The 27,872-nt window shown below is 37.6% G+C and overlaps 2 protein-coding genes across 3 annotated transcripts in view; one reads left to right on the forward strand and one right to left on the reverse strand.

Moving 5' to 3' along the window:
* LOC149844729 (succinate-semialdehyde dehydrogenase, mitochondrial-like) overlaps positions 1-22,441 on the forward strand; it is a 157,153-nt gene extending 134,712 nt beyond the window's left edge. For both annotated transcript variants that reach the window (XM_089995230.1, XM_089995236.1), the window contains exons 18-20: positions 21,462-21,568; positions 21,677-21,754; positions 21,836-22,441. In XM_089995230.1, coding sequence (XP_089851356.1) covers positions 21,462-21,568; positions 21,677-21,754; positions 21,836-21,874 — 224 coding nt within the window. In that variant the 3' untranslated portion in view covers positions 21,875-22,441. The remainder of the gene's footprint in view (positions 1-21,461; positions 21,569-21,676; positions 21,755-21,835) is intronic.
* A 2,624-nt stretch (positions 22,442-25,065) lies between these two features.
* Positions 25,066-26,708, reverse strand: LOC149844730 (organic cation/carnitine transporter 3-like). The gene has a single exon (XM_089986099.1). It carries the CDS (start codon positions 26,590-26,592, stop codon positions 25,066-25,068), a length of 1,527 nt encoding a protein of 508 aa, XP_089842225.1. The 5' UTR covers positions 26,593-26,708.
* Between the last annotated feature and the right edge of the window lie 1,164 nt (positions 26,709-27,872).

The raw sequence follows: 27,872 nt of genomic DNA on the forward strand, positions 1-27,872 counted from the left end.
GCGATGAAAAGTAAAACGAAACTCAGGATCCTGAAAGTCCAGTGCAACTGTCGTATAATACAATCTACTCGTTTCTCTGATAAAGAGAGAGCGCTATCGCTGCACACACACAAATGATAAATTCTAAATAAGCTTTTGCTCACGAGCGATAAAAATTCACATGACATTCGGTAACCCGATTGGCAAAAACCGAGAAGCAATACCCTAACAAGTCCAAACAGGATTGGACAATACACCACAGGCTGCACGCTGCCCCTTGCATCACCCCTGCGATGGCACAACAATGAGGTATTCAGATTCAAGGGAAAAACTTATATTCCCTTCTAAATCCAACCCAAAATAGGGATAACACGATACATAATTGGCTAAGAGAAAAATGCACTTGCTGTCATGTCTGACAGAGGTGTCGACAACGGCCCAGTACAATTCCCAATGCTGGGAATTGTGCCTGCATAACGAGAAAGTTCGACGACAATAAAAAAAATAGAATCAATGCGAAATACATACTTCAGCACCATAATACATTTGGAATCAATATACAATTTGTTGAGTAGGGAGTGAAATAAGATAAATAAGACCGATTGGGTAAATCGGCTAGAACAAGAGGGTGTCGCGACAAGCCTAAGCGCCAACATACAGGGAATGAAAAAAAAAACGAAAATCGCATCGGAGCTAGCAGCAAGTAAAAAAATTGATACTATCTGACTATTTGCTACCTTTTGAATTTAAAATGGGGGAGGAAGCAATTTACATAACTATAGCCAAGAATATGTAATGGTGCAAACCCACAATCGTAACACAACCTCCTGATCACCTTTAATTAGGGTAAAAAAACAAAAACAAAAATGACCCAGGTAGAACTAACCTGAGTCTAATATATATATATATATATATATATATATATATATATATATATATATATATATATATAGAGAGAGAGAGAGAGAGAGAGAGAGAGAGAGAGAGAGAGAGAGAAGAGAAATTGGGGGAACGACTTACCCAAAAATTCCCGACGTCGGCGGTGGAGGCGCAGGAAAAAGCTCGATAGCAAGGGCGACGGTGGGTCACGGTGGTGGCGGCCTTCAGTCGACGCTCAGACGGAGGGAAAACGCAGGAGAAAAGGAAAACGGGGAAAGAAAAAGGAAGGGGAAGAAGAAATGAGGGAAATAGGAAGAGGAGAAGGTGGTGGTCACAGCGACGGCACTCGGTCGGTTTCCGAACAAGGAAAGGAAGGAGGAGGAAGAGAAGGTCGGCGACGGTGCGGCTCCAGCGACCTGCAGACGGGGGAGGAAAAAAGAGAAGAAGAAGACTCGGGGAGGGCGGCTGCGAAAAGTGAAAGGGGGAGAAAAGAGTTAAGCGGGGGTTTAGGGTTTTACGGGGGTGGGTCTCCTCGGGTCCTGTTCAGCTCGACCTGAGTAACTAAAAAAATAAATAAATAAAATAAAAAGAAAATGAAACTAAAGAATTTCTATAATGAAATAGGGAAAGTAAATAAAATAAAATAACACTAAAATTTAAGCTATTTGGTTTTAAAGGTAATACTTCATTCAATTAACATATTTTCCAAGATTAATCTTATGACTAAAATACCCTTTTTTTACGAAAATATTTCGAGAACCATTAAAATATGTCTTGTTTAGTTCGAAACACCTCAAAATTGTTTAAATGGTTTTGTGACTCATTAAAATGATTAAATTGACTATTTTTATTAATATTTTATTTACTGCAATTATTTAAAATGATCGTTTTACCCTTCTTTGTTAGAGAGATCAAAGTAAGTGTGCAAAACACACAAAATTGACAATAAAAGATAAAACACCTTTTTTAACTCGAAATAAAGCAATTCCTTTATTTATTTTCTCTTAAAAATTTATAGGTTTTACAGATGGCTACAACAACCACCGAGGTCGTGTGGATGAGAGCACTACTTTCAGATATGAGTGTTAATGTTTTAGAACCTTCAAAACTATGTCGCGATAACAAAAATGTCATATATATAGCCAGCAATCACACATTTCATGAGCGAACAAAACATATGGAGATGGATTGTCACTATGTTCGCGAAGAATATTTAAAGGGGACGATTACTTTTCCCTATATTTAGTCTGAGTTTCAGATTGCGGACTTTTTCACCAAAGCTCTTCCTCTACCAAGATTTTTGTATCTTCTTAGCAAGCTTTCAGTGATTTCACCGTAAGCTTGAGGGAGAGTGTTAAAATACTGCGTATAGATCAGGGGTATTTTAGACATTTTTTTGTGTGTATTTTTAGTATAGTCCATTAGGGACTGAAATACTTTTTTTGTTGTTTTTTGTTTATTTATTTTATGCTTTTAAATGTAAGCTTTTTTTTTTTTTACTGTTGGAGTGTCAGTCCAACTAGTCGTTGGACTGTACTCCAAAATCATAAATATGACCGTCGTTGGACTGCCTCCCTTAATGCCTTGTGAGGCTCTATAAATAGAGCCTCACCCCATATGTAATGTTTTACTTTTTCTAAAGCATATTGTGAGTAAATACCATCTCTTTTATTCTTGTGGGCTTTGTGCCTTTTATTCTATTGTGAATTCATATTTTGTTGTCTCTTTTGTGAGATTGTTGTTGGTCCATTAGAGACCATTTTATATTTGTGCACTTGTGTAGCCTCTCATTGGCATTGTAAGTGTGCACTTCCGTTTCATTACATCTTAATGGGTAGATGCCACGATTCTAGAACTAGGAACACTAGAAAAGGCTAAAACTTGGGAGATTTAATCACTACCTATTGTGCAAAAGACTAAAAGACTATAGGATGTAGATGAGTTTTTAAAATTAAGACTAAAATAGATGGATCTTTATAAAAATATAAGGTTAGATTAGTAGCTAAGAGTTACTCTCAAGAGTATGGTATTAAGTATGAAGAAACATTTGCACCCGTAGCACATATGACTAGTGTAAGGACTAGTGTTGTGAAAAGCATTGAGGCGTAGTGAGGCGCTCCACCAAAATCTGAGGCGAGGCGTAAGCCTCAAAAAAAAATTAACTTAAAAAAACTATAAAAATTATTTAAAATTATAAATAAATAAGAAATGCTTTATTGATGAAGCAACAACCAACACGAAATAAAATCAGAAGTATAGAGTTTGTAATTAACACTGGACTTGCATTCTAGCAATATTTAAGCAAACATCAAATCAGAAGTATGCCTATTATAAGGGTTCTTACTAGATCCACTATATTGCCAAAAACAAACTTATTTATTTGTATGGTTGAAGAAACTGGACCATGACCTTGGTTACGTTGTTATCAAGCATCTTTTTTTATTTTTGTTTTTATTTTTTTATACGAAAACATGGTCCAGATTGATCATGGATTCACTTCCACCTGAATCAAACTCCAAAACCTCCATTTCGTAAAAAAGGTTAGGCACAATTGAAAGAGGTTGGAAACAATCTTTTTCGGACGCATGTATGGCTGCAGCGCACTTTCTTAAAGAGTAACTCAATGGTTTCTTTTTCTGTTTAATGGCCTACAGCACCGTGATACTGCTCGTAGCAAAACCTCAATATCTGGAATTTGGCTTGGCAGTTAAATCACTGAAATATCTCAGTAAGCCAACCGAAAATTCTACACGTGAATGGCAATTGGACATAACAATTTTTGGGTTGAAAAACCATCTGCCCAGCTGGCTCAAATACTCACTGTCTATTCATGCACGTGAATCGCTTGGTCCATACATAGTTGCAAGCATCAAGAGGACCAAATCAGTGTTTTTGCATCAGTAATCATTCACACTACATTTCCAACTTTTAAACATTTAAGCTTGTTCTTTTTTTGTCTATGTTGTTGATCAGCACTATCCAAAAGAAAGGTTGTAGTAACAGCCAAGGAAGAATGAAAGGGGGTCGGGGTTACCTGGTGTCTGGCAAGGGTTGCCGGCGTCGCAGCTACTTCCGGCGAGAAGGAGGAGGCGGGGAAGCGAGAGAGTGTGAGAGACGAGAGAGAGGGACTGCAAGAGACAAGAGACAAGAGAGAGAGAGAGGGGTTGTGAGAGATGAGAGAGAGAGAGAGAGGGGCTGCGAGAGACGACAGGGAGAGGGGCTGTGAGAGACGAGAGGGAGACAGGGGCTACGAGAGAGGAGATTAGGGAAATTAGGGCTCCCGACCCTTATTAGGGTCGGGGGTGAGATGTTATTGTTGGTCAAATGAGGGATTTGACCCTCATTTGACCAACAAAATAAGGCGTGTGCGCCTCACGCTGAGGCGCGCCTCGCCTCAAGGCGCAAGAGGCGTACACCTACATGGGTTTACGCTTTTTAACTGTGCCTCAAGGCACAAAGGCCCTCGCCTTGAGGCGAGGCGCGCTTTTTGCGCCTTGAGGCGCGTTTTTAACAACACTGGTAAGGACTCTTATTGCCCTAACATCTATTAGGAAATGGTTTGTCTACCCATTAGATATTAAGAATGCCTTTTTCAATAGTGACCTAAATGAGAAAATGTCAATATAACACGATCTATATCCAAGAAGAGGAAAGTTCTTTGATTGAGAAAAGCTTTATATGAGCTTAAGTAGTGTCGGTATAACACGATCTATATCCAAGATTTAACATGACACTACTGAATCTATCATATCAGGCTTTAGGAGCCTGCTTTAAACCATACAAAGCTTTATTTAGATAGAAAATGTAACCAAGTAAAACCTCAAGACCTGAAGGCGGGTCCATATATATTTCTTCTTTCAAATCTCCATTTAAAAAAAGATTTTTCACATCCATTTGATATATAGGCTAACTTCTAATGGAAGGTAGTGCTCTGATAGTCCTAACAATGGTTTTCTTATAGTTTATTTTGTATTCTTGAGCATAGTCATTGACAATTAATCTGGGTTTATGTCTTTTTAATGTCCAATCACTTTTGATTTTAACATTATATACCCATCTACATCCTATTGGCTTTTTCTCATTTGGTAATTTCTTGATATCCAGGTTTTAGATTTTTCTAAGGTTTTTAATTCTATCTTTATGGCTTCGATCTACTCCGGATAATCCTTAGTTTGACTATAAATCTTGGGTTGAAAGTAGGAATATATGTGGGCTAAACATGTCCTATGTTGTGGAGAAAAAGATTCATAGGATACAAATCTATCAGGAGGTCTTGAAATCCTAATAGATCTCCTAAGGTTGGCAGTTTCATCTAGTTTCATCTTGTTCTATTTAAGAGAATCTTTTTAAAGCACTAGGTTGGTTCTCAACGGTTCTTCTAAAATAAGTGAGGATAGGAGGTTCAACTTCAGTAATGACCTCATTATTGTTATCATGGACATCTACTAGAGGTTCCAAATAGGTAACATTCTCGCACATAAACATTTTCTTTAGGCAATAAATCCAAAAGAAATTAATATTCATTATAGTTCTTAGGCCTACTAGTCAAAATAGCTTTCCTTTTCAAAAAAATAAACATTTTTTGAAATATATAATTATTATTTTTAACATCATAACACTTAAATCCTTTTTTATTTTCAGCATATCCAAAAAAAACACACAAGGAATTACTTTTGGTCTGTCACATAGGTGTGGGTGCGGATATTGTAATGAAATGGTGGTCTTCAACAAATGCACAAATAACTCACAAACAAGTGTCTATTGGAGACACTACAAGCATGACCCTTGAAAGGGTATAAAGGGAAGAACACTTGAAAAATAAATAATACTTTATTCATGAACAAAATGCTTAAGAAGCATGGTAATATACATTAAAGGGGTTCACCCCTATATATACAAAACAATGGGAGAGAGAGGAGAGCTCATTTTGAGCTATCCAAAAAGAGACGTTGGATTCCAACGTCTCTTAATATAGCTGTTGGACTACAATCCAACAACATTTATTATTATAGCTGTTGGACTATAGTCCAACAGCATTTATTATAGCTGTTGGACTACAGTCCAACAACTACTTGCACAGTCAAGTTCCAATAGGAACTTGACTGGATCAAAATATCTAGTTTCTATTGAACTAGATGCTAAAAAAGAAAATAAAAAAATAGAAAAAGAAAATAATAAAAGAAAATATAATAATATTAAATAATATATATATATATATATATATATATATATATATATTGCAGTTTACATTTTAACACTCCCCTTCAAATTTACGGTACAATGAGCGAAAGTTTGTCTAAGAGGAAGTGAAATCTGGGAGCAGCGAGAGGCTTGGTGAAGAAGTCTGCTAATTGATATTCTGATGTAACATATGGCAGATCAATGGTTCCATGTAAGTATTCCTCTCTGACATAGTGACAGTCCATCTCAATGTGTTTAGTGCGCTCATGGAATGTCCGATTGCTTGCAATGTCGATCGCACTTTTGTTGTCACAACACATCTTTGAAGCTTGCGTTGCTTTAGCTCCCATATCCGCTAGCAATCGTCTGAGCCAAACAACCTCCATAGTGGTGGTTTCCATGGCTCTGTATTCAGCTTCAGTGGAGGAAAGAGAGACTTTCTGCTGCTTCTTGCACCTCCACGAAATTAAGGTTTCACCTAGGAACACACAAAAACCAGTAGTTGAGTGTCTATTATTGGGATCACCTCCCCAGTCAGCATCAGTATATGCAATTAAATTTAATGAAGATGAAGCAGACAAGAACAGTCCTCGTGAAATAGAGGATTTTAAGTATCTAATAATACGCAAAATCGCTCCCATGTGCACGGAGGTGGGAGCAAGCTGAAACTGACTGACTGTATGAACCGCATGAGTTATATCTGGCCTAGTAATGGAAAGATAAGAAAGAGCTCCGACAAGCTGTCTATAAGGAGTAGGATCATCAAGAAGTTCTCCATCATCAATTTTCATTTTAACATTGACAACTTCTGGAGTGTCTACTTTCTTATCATCTGTAATTCCAGACTTAGAAACGATATCAAGAGCAAATTTAGATTGAGATATCAAATACCCCCGAGGGGAATAAGCAACTTCAATGCCTAAAAAATATCTTAATAAACCTAAGTCAGTCATTTCAAAGTGAGTTTTAAGAAGAGATTTGATATTTGTAACTCCCTGTTTATCGCCTCCGGTGATGATCATATCGTCCACATAGAGAAGAAGTATAATGATGCCTGCATCAGATTTCTTAACAAACAAAGCAGTGTCAGTTAAACAAGGTTGAAAACCAATATCAAGCATAACATGACTAAATCGGTCATACCAAGCTTTTGGAGCCTGTTTAAGACCATAAAGAGCTTTTTCTAGACGAAGAGCTTTACCCTTAGGGATACTAATACCAGGTGGGGCTTCCATGTATACTTCTTCAACGAGATTCCCATTCAGGAAAGCATTTTTGACATCTAATTGAAAGATAGGCCATGTTCTAATGGAGGCCAAGGCTATTAAAGTTTTAACAGTGGTCATACGGGCCACAGGAGCAAATGTTTCTTCATAATCGATGCCATACTCTTGGGCATATCCTTTTGCTACTAAATGGGCCTTATATCTTTCCAGGGTCCCATCACTTTTGGTTTTGACTTTGTATACCCACCTACAACCTATAGGTTTCTTACCCGGAGGAATATCTTGTATCGTCCAAGTATTGGCCTTTTCTAGTGCATCCAATTCTATTTTCATGGCTTCTATCCATTCTATATGATTTTTTGCTTGAGAATAGGATGATGGTTCAACATATGATTGTATTAATGTAATGGCGGCCCTATACGTGGGTGAAAAAGATTCATAAGACACAAATTTTTCTGGAGGTTTAGAGATTCTAGACGTTCTTCTAGGTGGGACTTCAGAGTATTTTTGTAATGCATATGAAAGATTTTGCTCTCTACGTCTTGAATATTGTAGACTAACATCCCTATGGACTTGCTCTTCATTATCATCATTTTCAACAACAATAGGACTTTGATGATTGTCAAGGTCATATCTAACATCACATTCATTGGATTTTGAAGTTAGATCAATTAAAAACGAGTATTCAGTGACATCCTTGGATTTTTCAAATTCAAAGAAGCTTTCTTTTTCCAAAAAAGATACATTTCTTGACACATATAATTTGTCATTTTGAAAATCGAAACACCTGTAGCCTTTTTGATTATCAGCATATCCTAAAAAGGCACATGGGATTGCACGAGGAGAGAGTTTATCATTTCTGTTGGTGAAAACAAAACATTTGCATCCAAAGACTCTTAATCTAGAATAATCTGGAGTTAAATTAACAAGCTTTTCTATTGGAGTTGTATTCTTTAATGAGGAAGATGGCATCCTATTAATGAGGTAGGTGGCAGTTAGGACCGCTTCAGCCCAAAAACTTTTTGGAACTTGATTTGCAATTAGCAATGTCCTAGTAGTTTCCATAATGTGCCGATGTTTGCGTTCGGCTAGGCCATTCTGTTGTGGAGTGTGTGGACATGAGCTTTGATGTGTAATACCATGTAAATTGAGATAGTCTTTGAATTCGTTGGACATAAATTCTCCCCCTGAATCAGTGCGAAAAACAGAAATATCATTTTGAAACTTATTTTTAACCATTTTATGAAATATTTGGAAGTTAGCAAAGACATCAGATTTATGTTTAAGAAAATAAATCCAAGTATGTCTAGAAAAGTCATCAACAAAAATGACATAATATGTATAACCACCTTTGGAAATAACTGGTGCGGGGCCCCAAACATCCGAATGTATTAACTCAAGTGGTCGTGAGGAAACAAAAGTTCTACTAAGAAATGGTAACCTTTTCATTTTGCCAAGAATGCAGTCTTTACAAGAAAAATTTTCATAACTACAAAATTTTTCCAAACTTAGAAAATATTGAATTTTAGACATATGAGGATGGCCAAGCCTTTTGTGCCATAAATCCAATTCTAATTTTTGAATATTATAACAAAATGCATTCTTGGGTAATTCTAAAAAGTCCATGTAATAAAGTCCTCCTTTTCTATGGCCTTCCCCAATCAGCTTCCCTGACTGGCGATCCTGTACCCAACAACCATATGAAGAGAAGGAGATATTACATCCATAATCAGATATTTGCGAGACAGATAAGAGATTCAAATTAAGTTTAGGTATATATCTAACTTCTGGGATAAAAAATCTTTTGGATTTTTGAAGATTTTCAAAACATCCTATTCCTTTTACTTCAAGAGATGTGCCATCAGCTGTAAAAACCTTTGACACACTTGAGTTATTTTTAAGACATTCGGATAGACTATTGACATTTGGGGTCATATGAAAAGAAGCACCAGAATCTAAAAGCCAAGGAAAGTTACCTGGACCGGAGAAAGATGCAACTGCCGCTCCAGTTGAGGCTTCGGTTGAGGAGGATACCCCTTTGAGAAAAGGTTGAAGGATTTCCATTAGTTGAGCCATAGACACAGGTGCATCTTGATCTTTTGACTCAGATTCAACAGATGCAACTCTTTTTTCTTCTCTTCTTTTTAACTTTGGACATTGAGGCCTATAGTGCCCCGGTTCATGACAATGATGACAAATAACTTTTCTTTTATCAAAGTCGCCGTTTTGCCTTTCAAAATGAGGCGGCTTGTAAGTACGAGTATGATTCCTCGGTCTAGATACAGCTAAAACGGAGTCATCATCAACTTTTGGAGTACTTTTTCTAAGTCTATTTTCCTCCATAGTGAGCTCTTCTATAGTATCAACAATAGAAGGAATTTTTCCACGATGTAAAAGGGCCGATTTGGTGGATTCAAACTCCGGCCTTAGACCATTCACAAATTGATAGAAATGTTCCATATCGAGTTGCTTTTGGCGAAGCTCGATGTCTTCGGCACAATGCCATTTGGGCTCAAGAAGAGCCAACTCTTCCCAAAGTTCGGACAACTCATTATAATATTCTCGAATAGTTTTATCTTTTTTAGTCATTGTCCGAACTTTATCTTGTAAATTGCATACATGTGCAATATCTTTAAGGGAATACATGTTTTTGAGGTATTCCCAAGCCTTATCGGCATGCTCAAACTTAGCTAGACTAGAGCATTTTTTAATGTCTATGCTATTGATGAGCCATGACATAATTTTTGCATGCCCTATCCTCCATTCTTTCCATTTCTTTTCATAAGTGGCTAACGCCTTACTCTTCTCTTCTTCCGTTAGAGGAACCTCTTTATCACCCTCTTTCTTGGTAAGAGATAGTTTAGGTTCCAAATCGGAACCATCCACTATACCCCATAAACCTTTTCCCCAAATGTGGTGCTTCATAATCGAAGCCCACATTACATAGTTAGTATCATTTAGCTTCATAGGAATGATGGTGATCTTATCATTGTCATCCATCTTTTACAAGGGTAAGAGAGGAATAAATAGGAGGAGAGAGAGAGAAAAATAAAAAGAAAAGAAAAAGAGTAGACAAAGGAATAAGAGAGGATACAAAACCAAATTTTTTTGTAGCACAAGTTCGCCTTTCTTCAAACAAATCTTCTTGAGCCAAGAACAAGGTGATGAAACGCCTTTTGTAAATGTGGCACGGAAATCGAGGCGGAAGCACTTCAAGATCTAAGGATTTCGTAGCTCTGATACCATGTAATGAAATGGTGGTCTTCAACAAATGCACAAATAACTCACAAACAAGTGTCTATTGGAGACACTACAAGCATGACCCTTGAAAGGGTATAAAGGGAAGAACACTTGAAAAATAAATAATACTTTATTCATGAACAAAATGCTTAAGAAGCATGGTAATATACATTGAAGGGGTTCACCCCTATATATACAAAACAATGGGAGAGAGAGGAGAGCTCATTTTGAGCTCTCCAAAAAGAGACGTTGGATTCCAACGTCTCTTAATATAGCTGTTGGACTACAGTCCAACAGCATTTATTATTATAGCTGTTGGACTATAGTCCAACAACATTTATTATAGCTGTTGGACTACAGTCCAACAGCTACTTGCACAGTTGGATCAAAATATCTAGTTTCTATTGAACTAGATGCTAAAAAAGAAAATAAAAAAATAGAAAAAGAAAATAATAAAAGAAAATATAATAATATTAAATAATATATATATATTGCAGTTTACATTTTAACAGATATGGGTGCGGGTGCGACACTTTAAAAAAACTTAGGTGCGGGGAGGGTATATGTATATAATTTTTATTAGTTTTAAGTTAACACTAATGAAATAAAAATAATTATCATATCATCAATTCATGCAATAAATCAAATTAACAATCTACAATTGATATTCCTCATCAATAAAAAATAACACCACAATTAAATCAACCTAAATATATTATAGCTACACTGAGTGAATTAAGAAAACATGAAACGATCAAATAAGTCAAGTAAAAAAGAAGTAAATTATACTAATAAAAAAAGCAAACAATGCATAATTGCATACCAAAAGTATATCATACACAATGTTATACTTGAGTTCGGTTTTAGTGAACCCAGGCTTGGGTTTACCAGTATGCCTGTGTTCGATTCTGGTGAACCCGTGCCTAGTTTCACCAGAGCCGAACCCAACAAGCTTGGGTTTGTCTTTGGACCTCTGATGAACCCAAGCTTGGGTTTGGATTTGGACCTCTGATGAACCCAGGCACTAGAGGTTCATCCCTTGCTCCAATGATGGGAGGAGGAAGAAGGAGAAGGAAGAAGAAAGAAAGAAGAAGAAAGAGAGGATGAGGAGGAGGAGAAGAAAGAGGATGAGGAAGAGAGAGAGAGAGAGAGAGAGAGAGAGAGAGAGAGAGAGAGAGAGAGAGGTACCTGTGATTGTCGTCGTCGCCGCCACTATCACCCTCATAAGATGAGGGGAGGAGGTGTCGGGGAGGGGGCGTAATCGTGCCCTAATACACTTTTTCTTTTTCTTTTTTACCAAAATGGACTCGGTCAATTTTGGACAAACGTAATCCAGGGTGTGGGTTGACCGCACCTAGAATTGTTTGATCGCACCCGGTGCAACAAAATTTCATATTTGCCACACTGGGTACCACACCCGCTTTGCGTCGCGTCGACGCGGGTGCGGCAGCTTCTAAGAAGAGTTCGTACCACATAGCTTTTGGTTAGAGTTTGTCTCTTTTTTCATTCAAAACAAAACAATTACAACAAAAAACTCTTAACCTACTATAATATGGTTGAATACCAAAAAGTTTTTCAATAGGGGTGGTGTTTTTTAAAGAAGAGGATGACATTCTGTTTATGAGATAAACAATTGGCATATGCCATGAATCAGAATTGCCAATTTATGCATTCTCCAGCGGATGTACATTTGGAAGCATTGAAGCGTATAATGAGATGTGAAAGGGAGCCTCAATCATGGTCTGTTATATCATAAAAATGATCCCAGGAAATTGTGTATACATCATGTTATTGGGTACTCTGATGCTGATTGGGCTGATTATCCAGACCAAAGATCTGTGACAGGTTATTGTGTATATTTAGGAGAAAATCTAATATGTTGGAAAAGTAGAAAGCAGAAGAGCATAGCCAGATCTAGTACAAAAGCTGAGTATAGGGCTTTGGGAGGCTTTGTCATTCAAATATCGTGGGTGAGAGATTTCTTACAAGCACTCAGATTGAAAATCTCAAGATTTGTGTTATATTGTGACAATAAAAGTGCCATTGTTTTGGCAACAAATCCTGTTTTGCATGATAGGTCGAAGCGCTTCCAAATTGATTATCATTTTGTCAGGGACAAAATTGAATAAGAAGAGATGGAAATGAAGTTTGTTGATTCAGATCAGCAGGTAACAAATATATTTACCAAAGGTTTATCAAGAGGCAGCCACAATTTCTTGAAGAGCAAGGTATGCATGTCAAATGACATGTATAACTTGAGGGGGAGTGTTAGAACAGGAGAAGGGTAAAATCATCATTTGATCTATGTCACATGGGTGCGGGTGCGAGGGTGCGGCACTTTCAAAAAACTTGGGTGCGGGGGTGCGGCAAAAAAAAAAAAAAATATATATATATATATATATATAAAGTCCAAAAGTTGGACATAAATGACCCTCTTTCAAAAAACTTGGGTGCGGGGGGTGCGGCAAAAACTTGGGTGCGTGTGGTCAACGCACCCAGGGTCAGCTGTCTCATCTCTCCGAGGGCTTTGCCGCACCCCCGCACTTTCAAAAAACTTGGGTGCGGGGGTGCGGCAAAAACTTGGGTGCGTGTGGTCAACGCACCCAGGGTCAGCTGTCTCATCTCTCCGAGGGCTTTGCTCGTTGGGGGTAGGTGTCAAACCCACGATTTTACAAAAAAAAAAATTTGGACCCGGACTGGAACCGAGTCGGTTTTCCCTTTAAAAAAAAAATTAACGCCCGCACAACCACGGACCTTCATTTCCCCCCCCCCCTCTGTTGATAAGGGAAATCCCTTTGGGGTTTCCCGATTTGCGTCCTCCCATGCCCTTTAAATCACGCAAGGGTGAGGGGGAAGCCCTCACTCCTGTGCTCCTCCTCCTCTCCCTCTCGATTGTGCACTCTCTCTCGCTCCCGACGTGCGGCCGAACCCCGGCGCCGCCGCCGTCGATGGCTCTCTCTCAGGTACGCATCTCCTTCTCTTCTTCTTCGTCTCCTTCTTTTGTTTGCCGAAGGGCCGGTAGGAGGCCGGCGGCTCCCTGTTGTGCCCTCCCCCTTTCTCTCTGCGTTTGCCGGAAGGCCGGCGCCCCCCTGCCGCATCCTTCCCCTCTCTCTTTGTGTTCGCCGGAAGAAAAGTTGGGAGCATTTTTTTTGTCCAAAAATTGGACACAAATGACCAGGGTCCCGTTGACCGCACCGGGTTCCGCACCCGCACGAGCACCCGCATCGCGTTGACGCGGGTGCGGCACCCAGTTTGCCGAGTCCCTGTGACATAGCATTTGATGTGGTGACGTCCTGCTGAGGTCTGACTGTAATATTTGATGTTTTATGTATTCTTTTATGTACCTTCCTGTATAGGGCAGATTTGTAATTAGTCTTATTTGATTGTACTCTTATGTATTCAGCCCAATTAGGGCAATCTCATATAATGAAAGTATTGAGGTGTGTCGCCCTACACAGAGAATTAGAATATTGAGGGCTAACCTGTGTCTCTCTACTGCTATGACAGATCTGGGATCGTGTTAACAAGAATAACAGAGAAGAATAGGAAAAATATTATAAAAGTCTTGCCACGAGAGGAGAATGTAGGTATATAGGAAACTTAGCACCCAAAAATGATGGGAATAGATCAGATTATGATCTGATCAGATGAAAGGAGAATCCAGTGATGATCTGATCAAATCTTATTGAATCGGATCTGATCCTGATAAACAAAAGGAAACACGATGGTAATAGTTAATAAGAGGGAGATTAAATCGGATCTGATATAGTTATGCAAGAAATAAAAGGACGTGATCAGATCAGATCTGATTCAATTATGGAAGGAGGAAAACAAGAGAAAACCAAATCTGATTCAGACAAGAAAGATAGCAGAGAGAGAAGAAAGAAAGAAATAGCAGGGAGGATATGAAGAGAAGCAGGAGAATAGAGCTTAAACCAAAGAGGTGAAACTCACACCTGGATGAGAGAGAGCTCTAATACCATGAAAGATGACCTTAGATCTGAGAGAGAGAGAGAGAGAGAGAGAGAGAGAGAGTTCTTCCATAGGTGGGTTGGCTGCTGAATCATATATATAGTCACTAGAATCTGAGAATTACCATGTGAACCATGATTTCATGGATCTTTTATTCTTTTCTCTTGAATCTAACCATACAGATGTGATCTACATGCTTGGTTTTACAAGGTCCCGCTCTTGAATCATCCGATTATGATGCATAAACAAGATTTTTTAAGGCTTTAATATCATATTTTTTCATCGAAAATACACAATCCAACAGCTGATTCTTAGCAAATTCACCATGCCGAAAACATCTACATGGTTGGATTTGCAAAAAAAAGTTACACAGTTCACATATTTCCAGTTCTCATATTCGAGTGACTATATATATATAGTCACTAGAATATGAAAACTGAAATATGAGAACTAGAAATATGGGTATTTCCAACTCTTTTTGTTTGCAAATCCAACAATGTAGATGTGTTCGGCACGGTAAATTTGCTAGTAATATCTGTTGTGTATTTTCGATGAAAAAATGTGAGTTTTGAATGCTTGAATATTTATGAAGATTATGAGCCATTGATTTTAAAGCCTTAAAAAAATATTGTTTATACATCATAGTCGGATGATTCTGATAAAATATGTGTATTATCGTCATTTGTAATCTCGTATATATTTATATTCATATATATATAGATACATATACATATATATATATATATATGTATATGTATATCTATATATATATGAATATAAATATATATTCTTTATTCACCCAAAAGGGTATTTCTGTAAATTCCTGTTTTGCGCATATTCCACTTTGGAATATTGCTTGTAATTTTCCATTTTTATTTTTTATTTTTCTTCTTTTTTTCCCTTTTTAATTTTCGGCTTTTGTGCCACATAGGGAGGCTCCCCAAAGAGTCGTTGGGGAGCCTCCAACGGTCACATATGTGACCGTTGGGGGCTCCCAACGACTCTCTTGGGAGCCCCCTTTGTGGCTCATTTTCTTGCTTATAAATAGGGGCTCTCCCCTTTGTATTTTCTCACTTCTTGAGGGAGCTTATGCTCCATTTGTAATGGGGTTTTTACCCCTTGTCCATTGTTTCTTCAATAATATGCAACTTATGACTTTATGTCATATTTTTCCCTTTTTATGGGTTTTATGTGTTAGCACATTATGTGCTTGTGTTGTTTCCCTTTAATGGGTATATTTGCACTTCACGTGCATATGTATGGGTTCATTATTGAACCCAATGTATTCCAACTCACTTTCTAACATGGTATCAGAGCAAGGTCACGATGGGGTTGTCCTTGGGTGCAACGGAAAGCGTGTCGCTCAAGAAATTGTGAAGTATTCATTGCTCTTCCTTTTTGTTTTGAAGTTATTCGGTATGTATCCCTTTTCTTAAAGTATTATGCATTTGAAAATATGTTTCTTGCATATAGTTTGTTCGTTTAATGGTTATAATAGTTGAATTATGTCTTTTCACATTTCGTATGCTCGTATATTTTAAAAATATCTCCCTCAAATTTGGTGAACTCGTTTGTTGTTCAAATATATAATTTGCGTCTATCTAACTACTCATCGCATATAATAGCAATTTATGTTTTTTAAAATTACCTTCAATTATGTGAGATTTATAATTCTTACATAAGTATCTCATGATTGACCTATAAGTTAATTTTTAAAATTATATATATGATTTCTTGCTAAAGTAATGATCTTTGCTTAAAATTTCTTAATTCTCATATGAACCCTAATTTGATTTGAGTTCCTCTTTTTTATTATGAATTTTAGTGCATTTTTTGAAAAATTTGATATAATCCTTATATGAAAATCTCTCACATCTAAAATCTTTGTTGAATCCTAAAGTAGTTCTTGTTAATGATAACTTATAAGAACTCCTAAAAGTTTTTCAATGTTTCTTTTTTGAAAAATTGTTTATGATAAACCATTAGGAAAGATTTTTTAAAAGAAATTTCTCACACTACATAGAGTGCATAGTTCATCTATTGCATCCTTTTGGTATAAATGATTTCATTTTTCATCTTTATAAACTTTTTGGTTTGTATTTTTCATAAGGTTTCGAAACCTCTTAATAATATCTTTTAAAAATGCCTACATTGGCCATAATATGGTTTTCTTTGTCCTCAATTGCAATTGTTAAAGTTTGAGAATTTCAAGCATTGCTCTTTTTATAAAGTGCATACTTGCTCACTTTTGTGTATTTTTGTATTTTGTGCACATTTGTTTCTCAAATATTTGCGCTTGTATGCATTCCCTCTTTTTTATGAAATACATGCCTTAGTGCATGTTTGTTTACACCTTGGTGTGTATTTGTTCAAGTATTGTATGAGTGCCTTCGTGCACATCCTTTATACAGCCTTTTGTGCTTACATGCGTATTGTCTCTTCGTAGACATTTTTGCATTATGGAGCCTTTATGCACATTTCTTTTTGTGAAAAATATAATGAATTTAGATATTGAGTCCTTTTTAAATCATTGTAAGTGCTTTTAGCACTTTGTATGTTTCCGCATATCTCATCACAATCAAAGGATTTTTTAAAATTGTTGTATGGGACTTAATCCCTAAATCTATAAATTTTCAAGTGTTTTAAATATTCTTTCCTTGAGTATTGTGTTAAAGCCTTCTTTGTGAACCATTACGGTTTTTATGATTTCTTTGATTAAAAGCTTGATTGTCTTGATGAATTCTTTATGTTTGTTTATTGCTTAATAAGTTTTTGGTATAAATGACTTGTTTGAAGATTAAGCATAATTTGTGTTTATGCAAAATTGTTGTTATAAAGCACATTATTGATTATTGGACCTTTTTTAATCGGTCCTCTTTTCTTTGAAAAATGATTCTTAAAGTGTTTATTGCCTTTTTGTGGCATTTATATTTGTCCATCACATGTTATTTAATGCATCATTGTTTTGGCCTTATTATTGTTTTATTAGAGATGTTTGTTGAGGTGAGTTATGGGCACCTCGTGTTATATCATTTTAGATTGTCCAAATTGCCATATTATAGATGGTGGTTGAGGTGAGTTATGGGCACCTTCGGACTCTAGAATGATTTGGTATATGATCTCTAATTATGAGTGTGACACTCGTTGTTATGTCTTTTTAGATTGTCCACTTACCATATTATAGATGGGGGTTGAGGTGAGTTATGGGCACCTTGGGACTCTAGAATGATTTGGTATATGAGTGTGTCACTAGTTTGATGTTGGTCATTGATCTTATGGATGCTCTTATTTATATATAAATGTGATGGATATATGATGTTTGAAACCTTAAAATGTTTTAAGGTATATTGAAATCAAGGTTTTAGGGATTATTGCCCAACCTTCCATTGTTTATGAAAATTGTGAGTGCATTTGCACATTTGTGATTTTGTGCTTTTTTTGCACAAGTGTTTCATATGTTCTTGGTGTGCGTATGTTCACACATTTATTTTCAAGAATTTTACTTTATCGATTATAGTATCTTGTTGAAGATATTTTTTTACATGCATGTTATTGTTATGAGAATTCATTTTAAAAGGAGTATTGTTTTATTCGAGGTTTATTTTCATTACAAGTTTATTGCCTCAAAAGTCTTTTCCTTTTATGCCCATTATCTAAGTGTCATCATATGTAGACAAGAATTTTATTACACCTTCGTGTGTTTTTAGCCCTTTGTTGGCTTTTTGCTCTCTCGGTGTAGTAGTTGAACACATTTGACTTGAGTGTTTTTATATGTAGACAAGGCACGTTGATTCACACCATGGTGTGTGATTTTTAGCCTATGTTGGCGTTTGTGTTCTTGTTCTAGTCGCTTAGATGTATGCCCATGGTTGGCTTATTTCACTCATTTCAAGTGCCATCTTATGTAGACAAGATATGCATTGTGTTTTAGCCCATGGTTGGCTTATTACTCTTGTTCTAGTAGCTGAACATACTTGGTTTTAAGTGTATTTTTTACGTAGACAAGAGATACTTTTTAGTCCATGTTGGCATGTATTCTCTTGTTCTTGTCGTAGATGCACTTATTTCAAGTATTATTATATGTAGACAATAGGTTCTTTTACACACCTTTGTGTGTGTCTTTGGCCTTTAATGGCTTTTATATTCTTGATCTAGTAGCTTATACACTTGATTTATGGGTCTTGGAGGATTAATGAGGTAGTTGTTTGTAATGGATGAACTATTGTTGAAATTTGCAAAATTTCATTCATGTCTTGTGTTTTTCAAATGAATCATATTTTTGATATGCATATCAAGTTGATTTCTTAGCATTTAATCGATATATTAAGTGCTTATGATTTTTGCCACCCTTATATGTAGAATGTGTTTTTTGTCAATTAAGTGTGACTTTCATAATCAATTTTAAAACTTTGTGAACTCTTGGGTTTATTTTGCCTAAAGTATGCTTGGAAACTTTGTTTCTCTTGTTTGGGACTTCATTACATGTTTGAAGCATGATCATTAATGAGTTCTTTGAGTATTAATTCATTTAATGATAAGTATATGCATATGCTCTTTATGGCCTTTTTTGGGCTCTCATTCAATAAAGCATAGGTATTTTATGCCTCTTCGTAGGCTTCTTGTATCCTTTTGTGGATCATTTTGTTACTCCCCATTATGGGGTTATATTTGTCCAATGTTGGACCTTATGAATGCATTATGCATTCTTGCAATTTATTTTTGCATAATTTGCTTCCGCTCAGTTTGTTTTAACATGATGTATGATTTTGAAACTTTAAGTGTCATTTCTGCATAATTTGCATAATTTCTAACATAGGTCATCCATAATTATGCTAGTTAGAAATGGTCCATTTGAGTAAAAGTGCAAAGATATGTTTTACTTGTTTCTTTGTTGATTCTCTACAGGATCGCTAAAAATGTGGAACATTAGATGCATCATGGATTCGATCGATGGGGAATTGGACTTGAAGACCTAGCTCAAACTGTCATGAAGATGGAGTTTTTTCTTAAAGACTTTTGAAGAATTGGACTTCGTCTCAAGACTTCCCTTTGATTTTCCAAACTTTCGGGTTTTTTCCCCGCAAAGTTTGAGGGGGGATGTTAAAATATGTGTATTATCGTCATTTGTAATCTCGTATATATTTATATTCATATATATATAGATACATATACATATATATATATATATATATGTATATGTATATCTATATATATATATGAATATAAATATATATTCTTTATTCACCCAAAAGGGTATTTCTGTAAATTCCTGTTTTGCGTATATTCCACTTTGGAATATTGCTTGTAATTTTTCATTCTTATTTTTTATTTTTCTTCTTTTTTTCCCTTTTTAATTTTTGGCTTTTGTGCCACATAAGGAGGCTCCCCAAAGAGTCGTTGGGGGCTCCCAACGACTCTCTTGGGAGCCCCCTTTGTGGCTCCTTTTCTTGCTCATAAATAGGGGCTCTCCCCTTTGTATTTTCTCACTTCTTGAGGGAGCTTATGCTCCATTTGTAATGGGGGTTTTACCCCTTGTCCATTGTTTCTTCAATAATATGCAACTTATGACTTTATGTCATATTTTCCCCTTTTTATGGGTTTTATGGGTTAGCACATTATGTGCTTGTGTTGTTTCCCTTTAATGGGTATATTTGCACTTCACGTGCATATGTATGGGTTCATTATTGAACCCAATGTATTCCAACTCACTTTCTAACAGATTCAAGGGCTGGTCCTTATAAAACCAAGCATTTAGATCACATCTATATGGTTAGATTTAAGAGAAAAGAACAAAAAATCCATGAAAATTGTCGTTCACACGGTACTTCTCATATTCTAGCGACTCTCTCTCTCTCTCTCTTTATATATATATATATATATATATATATATATATATATATATATATAAACAAAATAGCCATATCATAGATATTACAAATGTGTCCCAATACATATTACATATTCCTAATCTATGGCACCCAAACACTCCATTTTGCCCTCTCACGTATCCCTGTGTCAACACTCGGACACACCATTTTACCCTCTGTACATACAAGTTTGTATTTAATTTATAATTATATTTTCAATATATAATATATATTTTAGATATAACACATATATTTAAATTATATTCATGTCCCCGTACACACATTTTTTGGAATTGCCATGTCGCACCCTGGTACCTGTACCCAGGTGACAGTTCCTAAAAGATTTGACTTTTTGTGTGAGATGAGAGTTAGTAAAAAAATAATTTTTAAATATCAACATTATTAAATAACATATTTCATGGATTAATTTTTAAATGTATATTTTTGGTCCTGTCCTAATTCTCATCAAGTCATGTATGATGTAGCCGTGTCTCATGCCCTACCACGTTTGTCTCTGTATCCATGTCTATTTGAGTTGGCCCATGTTAGATTCCTGACTAACCATACACGCATATGAAGTGGCAATTCTTTTTCCCAATAGAATTCAACACAGGAAATTTTTGGGAAAATCAAAGTGAAACCATGATTTTTACTTGCCTTCTGATAGTATTTGTGTTTCAAACATTTTATTAGCTTGATTTGTGTATGTATTTAAATTCCTTCTTTGGTTGATTTTTTGTCAACTACTTAGCATATATATTTGGTTCTTTGTTTACGTTATGATTCACATTATTTGACATTTTACAGTGTTGTCAGTGATGCCAAAGCCCAACATTTCCTGGATTAATTTCCTTCTCTTGCTGAAAATCCAACCAGTTCTGGATTTTTGACAGCACTGGAACATAGCATTAGATATTCCCCAAAATGCTGTCTCATAGAATCTCAGTGTTTCTGTCCATTAATTGAGTTACAGACGACCAGGAAATTCTGGATTTTGACGACATCTTATTGCACTCTTTAACTCTTTTCCTTAGTGATGTAGTCTTTCTAAACCTAATTAATTTGTTAAAATAAGGTCTACAATGAAAAGTTTTGGCCGTTACCATGATGTTAACAGGACTAGCTGCGTATATCTTCACTACTGATGCATCACGGTCATGGCGGGTGGCTGAGGCTCTTGAATATGGATTGGTTGGTGTCAATGAAGGGATAATTTCAACTGAGGTATCAATCTGATATTTCTCTCAATACAGGCAAAGGAGAACATGCACTTTCAATCCACAGTATCTATGGGACATTGAAACAAAAGAATCTGTCTTCTATGTTGCGTAGGTGGCTCCATTTGGTGGATACAAACAATCGGGGCTTGGGCGAGAGGGTTCAAAATATGGAATGGACGAATACCTAGAGGTATGCTGATTGAGCAGAAGTGTTCTCTTCCCTTTGGTTTCCAGACTTCACTACCATAAAATTGATTTCCTGTTGATGCAGCTAAAATATATATGTTTGGGGAACATGAGGAGCACATGAAAATATCAAATTCCTTCTGTAATCGTGATCCTTTCTTGCTTCTCATTAGCATCATCAAGAGAGAGAGAGAGAGAGAGAGAGAGAGAGAGAGAGATTCTCAATGTTATCTTCTGTGACCATGGTTGCTAATTTCTTTATATGGTGCAGATTCTCAAATTTTTCAAAATGGTCTAATCAATGTAACTAGATCAACCTTAATAAAGGTAACCCATGGACGGGTTACCAACTTGTACATCCATAGCTGAAAAATGTAAGAGCTTATGGATTGGTTGCTTTTCTTTTTTGTCTTGCCAGTGTCTCACAAGTGTTAATTTAGATGGGGAAGTTAGAGTGTACTTTCCAATGTGCGATTACAGAAGACATTATTCGGTATTCGAAATTGAATTCATCGATCTGGTCACGGAAAACAGCAGAGTATACACAAAACAGAATACGGTTGATTCCACTGAAGATTCTACGCATCTTACTGATGTTGCGCATACAAACATGCCCAGTTGTAACATTATCTGAATGTGCCAAGGCTGGTTATAAGAAATGTGATCTGAGCCAGATTATATTGGTGCCAAAGAGTATTCATACTTATAAATCTGGATTGTCTTCTGCATTTTTGCAGAAGACAGGCAACTTTGCGATGCTTAGAGGCTTTTGCTAGTTGTCATATAATAAAGGAAAAGCATCTGTGATCAGTTTGTGAAGTAAACTGCATAGAACAGTTAATAACTTAATATATCATAAAAATACCGTTAATCATGAATTCAAAATTTAGAGTGGAATATTACATTTTGTGAATTACACTACTAGTTTCAATAAATATAAATATTCTGATAAGGAAGATCTCTTATTTGGAACAAATGGTACCAGGAGTTCAATTAATCTTCCGTATTTCTGTCCAATCAGAGGCTTGAATTGGAATCAAATCGTTTATGCCAGAAGAAAAAAAAAGATGGATTTTGTTTTCTAGCTATCACTCTCACAGTTGAACTTGTCCAACTTTTTGCACAAGGGATCAAGTGGATGATGTTATTTTCCATGTAGAAACTGTAAATTCATTTTCTGAAACATGTTTGAAAAAAAATTATTGTGAGGAAATTGCACTGAACATGACCATCTTATGGATTGGGATCTTGTTCATTTTCCTGTGCTGTGTTCTGTATTAGGCTCAAGATGATAATGTTAATAAACTAGTCCATTGCTTGATAGAAATTGTTTACTAAACAGAATATATGTATGGCCGTCTCTAAGGCAGTGATTGTATATTGTAATTTCGGGGGGTCCTTGATTCTCCTTTATCAACTTTTTTAATTCAGGATTTTTTGTTTTAGTTGAATATGATTTAAAATTAGTTTTCATAAGATCTATATTTAAGAACCCTAAGGATATGGTTACGTTTTAATAAACTTGAGGAGCAACTGCAGAGCAGATCCAGTCTTCGGGGTAGTGGCTGCCCCCTATAAAAAAGCAGGCGCCCCCCTTATGAAAAGGGGGCCCCAATAGGCATGCACAATGGACCAAGCTGGTCCGAGCTCAGCCCAATTCAGTTCGACCCGAAGCTTGTCCGACCCACTAAAGGAGCTGAACTCGGACATGGCTTTGAAGCTCGGATGAGCAAACTAGCCGAACTTGTTCAGCCTACTGAGCTCGATTAGGCTCTGTTCATTTTACATATTAAATATATTTTATATAATATAAAATATATATTACATATATTAATTACTATAAATAATTATAAAACATCAGCCCCCCCTTTGGTTAGGGTTTCTCTCTCTCATTCTTTGTTTGAGAGACTTCGAGTTTGACCTCTGGCCTTTCATCCCGTTTGTTTTCTTCCTCGCCCCTCGGAGGACGGCAACTTGCCGGGCAGTTCCTTCTGCCATGATCCACTGCCACCAGCTCCTTAGGCTCAGAGTCTGCCTTTTCTTTTTCAGGAAAGGTAAATGTGAATTCTTAAATGAGTGGAATGCTAAAAAGTATAAGCAGAAAAAGAGAAGGCAGTGTTTATGTTGTCGCTGTAGGGCTTGCGGAACACCAGTATCCGGCAGGTAAACACACCCGCAAGTAGGGGTGGCAATCGGGTGTGGTCGGCGGGTTGGTGGGTCGGGTTAACGGGTTGGCAGGTCAGAATACTTCAACACGAACATGACCTGTTTATTAAACGGGTCGGATGTGGCAAACACAAACATGACCCATTTATTAAACGGGTAACCGGACACGACACGGTTAACCCGTTTAATAAACGGGTCGATACGACATGATTACACGACACGGTGACTCGTTTATTAAACAGGTCCACACGATAGCATAAACCTGTCTAACTCGAAAAACATAATTAGAAACACAAAAAAAAAATATTATACTTTTTTTCTGCAAATCTCAATATGGAATTGTACTACCAACATCAAGATAAAACTTCTAACATGAAGTCATAAACATAAAGACAACATCAACATAATTGTCTTACAAGTTACAACCATACTACAAACATATACCCACAAGTTGTCTTAATCATCAAGATAAACATAAATAATTAAACGGGTTGACCCGCCCGCCTAACCCGTTTATTAAACGGGTCAAACGGGTTGGCATACCCCTAACATGAACAAGACTCGTTTAATAAACGGGTTAAGCAGGTCAACCCGTTTACAACACGAACCTGTTTAAGCCAAACCCTAACCCGGCTAAGAAGCGTGTTGGTGTTGGTGGGTCGGGTCAGATTTTGCCATCCTTACCGGCAAGTGGTATTCCATGTGGTAAGCATGGTCCTGTGTCAAGCTGAAGGGCCGGGATCGAATCCCTCTGCCACATGGGGCGGCTGTTGTTTTGGTAAGGGTCAGCTTAACCCTAGCTTGCCTTTAAAAAAAAAAAGGGTAGTGATTTGACAAAACAAATTTTCTGTGTTTTGAAATCACTACCGTCTGTAGATTCTTCAATTGCAATCAATCACATTGCTCGGCAATGAAGTCCACCAAAAGATTTGACATCGTCATTTAACAAAGGATGGTGTGATTGAAATGATGGACGGTGGTGATTTTAAAACACAAAAATTTGTGCTTTTGTCAAATCACCTGATCTTGATCCGTCCTGGGGTGGTAGGGTATGGTAGAGGTGCCGGAGAACAACTGGAAGCAAAACAGTAGAATAGTTTAGCCTTTTGAAAGGATTAAAAAAAAAATTACCAACTACACCATCTCATCTCATGGGCTGTCACTCTTGTCATGCACCACATCCCTGCACTCCTGCTCCTCCATGGTATCACAGAAGGCACAGCCCCTCGTCTCAGGCAACAGCATCACAAACAACCCCGACACCACAATCACCGCCCCAAACGCCCCAAAGCACAACAACCCCTCCTTCCTCCCAGCCACAACCAGCATCGGACTGAACACTCCTCCCAGCACCAGCGCCTGCCTCAACATCGCCACCGCCGAGTTCCTCACGCTTGTGGGGAACAACTCCAAGCAGTATATCAGCAAAACATTGAAAGCAGTGCAGGCACAGAAGAATGATACCACCTCTGCTATCATCTGCACACCTCTTCCCAGCAGCACACACACCACACTTAGCACACCACTCATGAAAGTAAACAATAGAATTGAGGTTCTTCTGTCGAGTCTAGAGATCAAGAAGATTGTTAGCAGTGAAGAAGGTAGCTCGGAGAGTGCATTGAACGTGACACTCAGGTAGAGATTGAAGTCCAGGTCTCCGACGGCCAGCGGCATGCCGTAGTACACCATCCCGACGCCGAATCCGGCGACCATCACCGCCGTTAATCGCTTAAACGCCCATGTCTTTTGCCATAGCACCAACAATGCCGAGTAGACGTTATCGCTCCCCTCGTCCTCGCTCAAGTTCGAAAGCCCCGTTAGCTCGAAATCGTCTGCCCTTCCGTTCCTTCTCGCGATAGATTTGAGTGTGTTGATCGCCTCGACCTCTCGTCCCTTGACGACGAGCCATCTCGGCGACTCGAAGACGAAGACAACGACCAAGACGGAGTAGAGAAGCGTCGGGAGCGACACGACAAGGTAGATGAACCTCCATGAATGGTTTCTTAATAAGTAAGCAGAAGCAGGCAGTGAGAGGAAGCCCAAGGTGAAGCAGAAGAAGCCGATGATCCCGACCTCTCCGCGCCACCTCTTCCCGACGAACTCCGTCGAGAGGACGAGCGCGCAGGTGCCGACGGTGGCGCGCGTGAAGCCGCAGATGAATCGGAACGCCGAGTAGAGCCATATGTTCGGCGCCACGGCGGTGAGGAGGCCGGATAGGCCCATGGTGAAGGTGGAGAGGAAGAGCGTCTTCTTCCTGCCAAGAGCAGAGTCTGCAAGGGTTGCCAGCACAATGCCACCTACTAGACATCCCATGAAGAAGCAAGAGGGTGGGAGACCAGAAAGTATAGGGTTGGTGCATGTGAGGTTCCACTGTGAGACTATGGAGGCAGAAGGGTTGTTGTCCCAAGCCCAAAGGGTGGGGTCCATGGTGCAGATGGAGGAAGAAGTGGTGCAAGTACTGTTGGGGTCTTGGGTGGTGCAGTGCCATTTGGGCTCTGCATCGGTGAAGACATTGATGAACGTGAATTGGGCATCAAAGATCCATGCAGAGGAAACAAGGAGTGCTTGGAATAGCTGAGCAAGGCCAAACTCTCCTGCATATCTCTCTATGATCTCGTCTAAGGAAGAAGGGTCCGTCTTGGGGGGGAGAAGGGGCTCTGTAGCAGGGTCTGCCATGGGGTTCAGATTTCAAGGTGAGTATTTGTTTGATTTAATGGAAGGAATGATCAGTATTTATATATGCATTCTTGTAGTTTGTATTTGTGTGCTTTCTCATTTTACTAATTGACATGCTCGAAGTTTTACGCCGACATGAACATAGACCGTAAGTAGTCAGGTTGAGTCAGTACGGTTCGGTCATTGTGCCTTTGTAATGGTTTATTCTATTAAACAAAAAGAGAAAAGAATGGAGTGTGATTGGATGGTCCAGACTGTGCTTACATGGTAATATTTGGAAGCACCCACCAAGCGGTTTGTTGTATTGTCATAATTACGTCTCGGATCTCTTTCCTTCATTTACCAGCTGATTTTCAAATGCCCACCAAAGATTTTATCTTAATTATTATACCCACCATATTTTTTTATATCTTTTCAAAATATCCCGAACTTTTGCTACCATACCACCTTTACTACTGTAAACAGGTCGGATTCGATTATGATGTTGACCTTAATGAATTTTATTTCTTTCAAAAGATCACAAACTTTTGCCACTACCTTTTTTTTTTTATAGGGTGAGGCAGACCCCTACAAGATATCTCTTAAGCTCCATGTGGAAGAGGGGTTGGAATCTGGGCCTTCAGTTGGGCACAGGACCCCCCTTAGCACATGGGATACCACCTCTGTGGTTTTTGCCACCTTTTACTACTGTATAAACGGGTTGGATTCAATTCGATGTTGATCTTACTTAATTGGTTTTTATTGGATCCTGGTTAAATAAATTCGAAGTAGAATTTAGATTTGAATGGAAAGAGGTGATATCAAGTTCGGATTTGACTGGCATAAAATAGTTAATGGAATACAAAATTATACATTATGTGAATTTAGATATCGTTGGGTTCGGGTTCAGTTCAGATTCAGGTTACGATTCGAATATAAAACCCCAAACCTAATCTCAAAGTGATGATTAATCAGATAGGGTAAATATTGGATGCAGTCTAGAATACCATACTCTCTAGCTTAAACTTATGGGTTCGAGCTTTATTCGATCGATTTGACTCTACAGATGCATTTAACTTGATCTATTTGAAACGCAATTTTGGTCTAGTAGTTTCAACGTAAAAATATGATTTTGTTAATCGTGAAATTTTGTATGCATTATGGACCGTTGAAATTCAAAGCCCTTAAAAAAATCTAAATGGCAGTTGTTTTTTATTAAACAAACCGTATGGATCATATCCATAGAGCTTGACCCACAAAAAAGATTATGAAAATGTGAAGAAACAGGCTGTTTCTATAAA

This window comes from Nuphar pumila, chromosome 2 (assembly GCF_984573655.1).
Source record: "Nuphar pumila chromosome 2, dmNupPumi1.hap1.1, whole genome shotgun sequence".
Classification (NCBI taxonomy): Eukaryota; Viridiplantae; Streptophyta; class Magnoliopsida; order Nymphaeales; family Nymphaeaceae; genus Nuphar; species Nuphar pumila.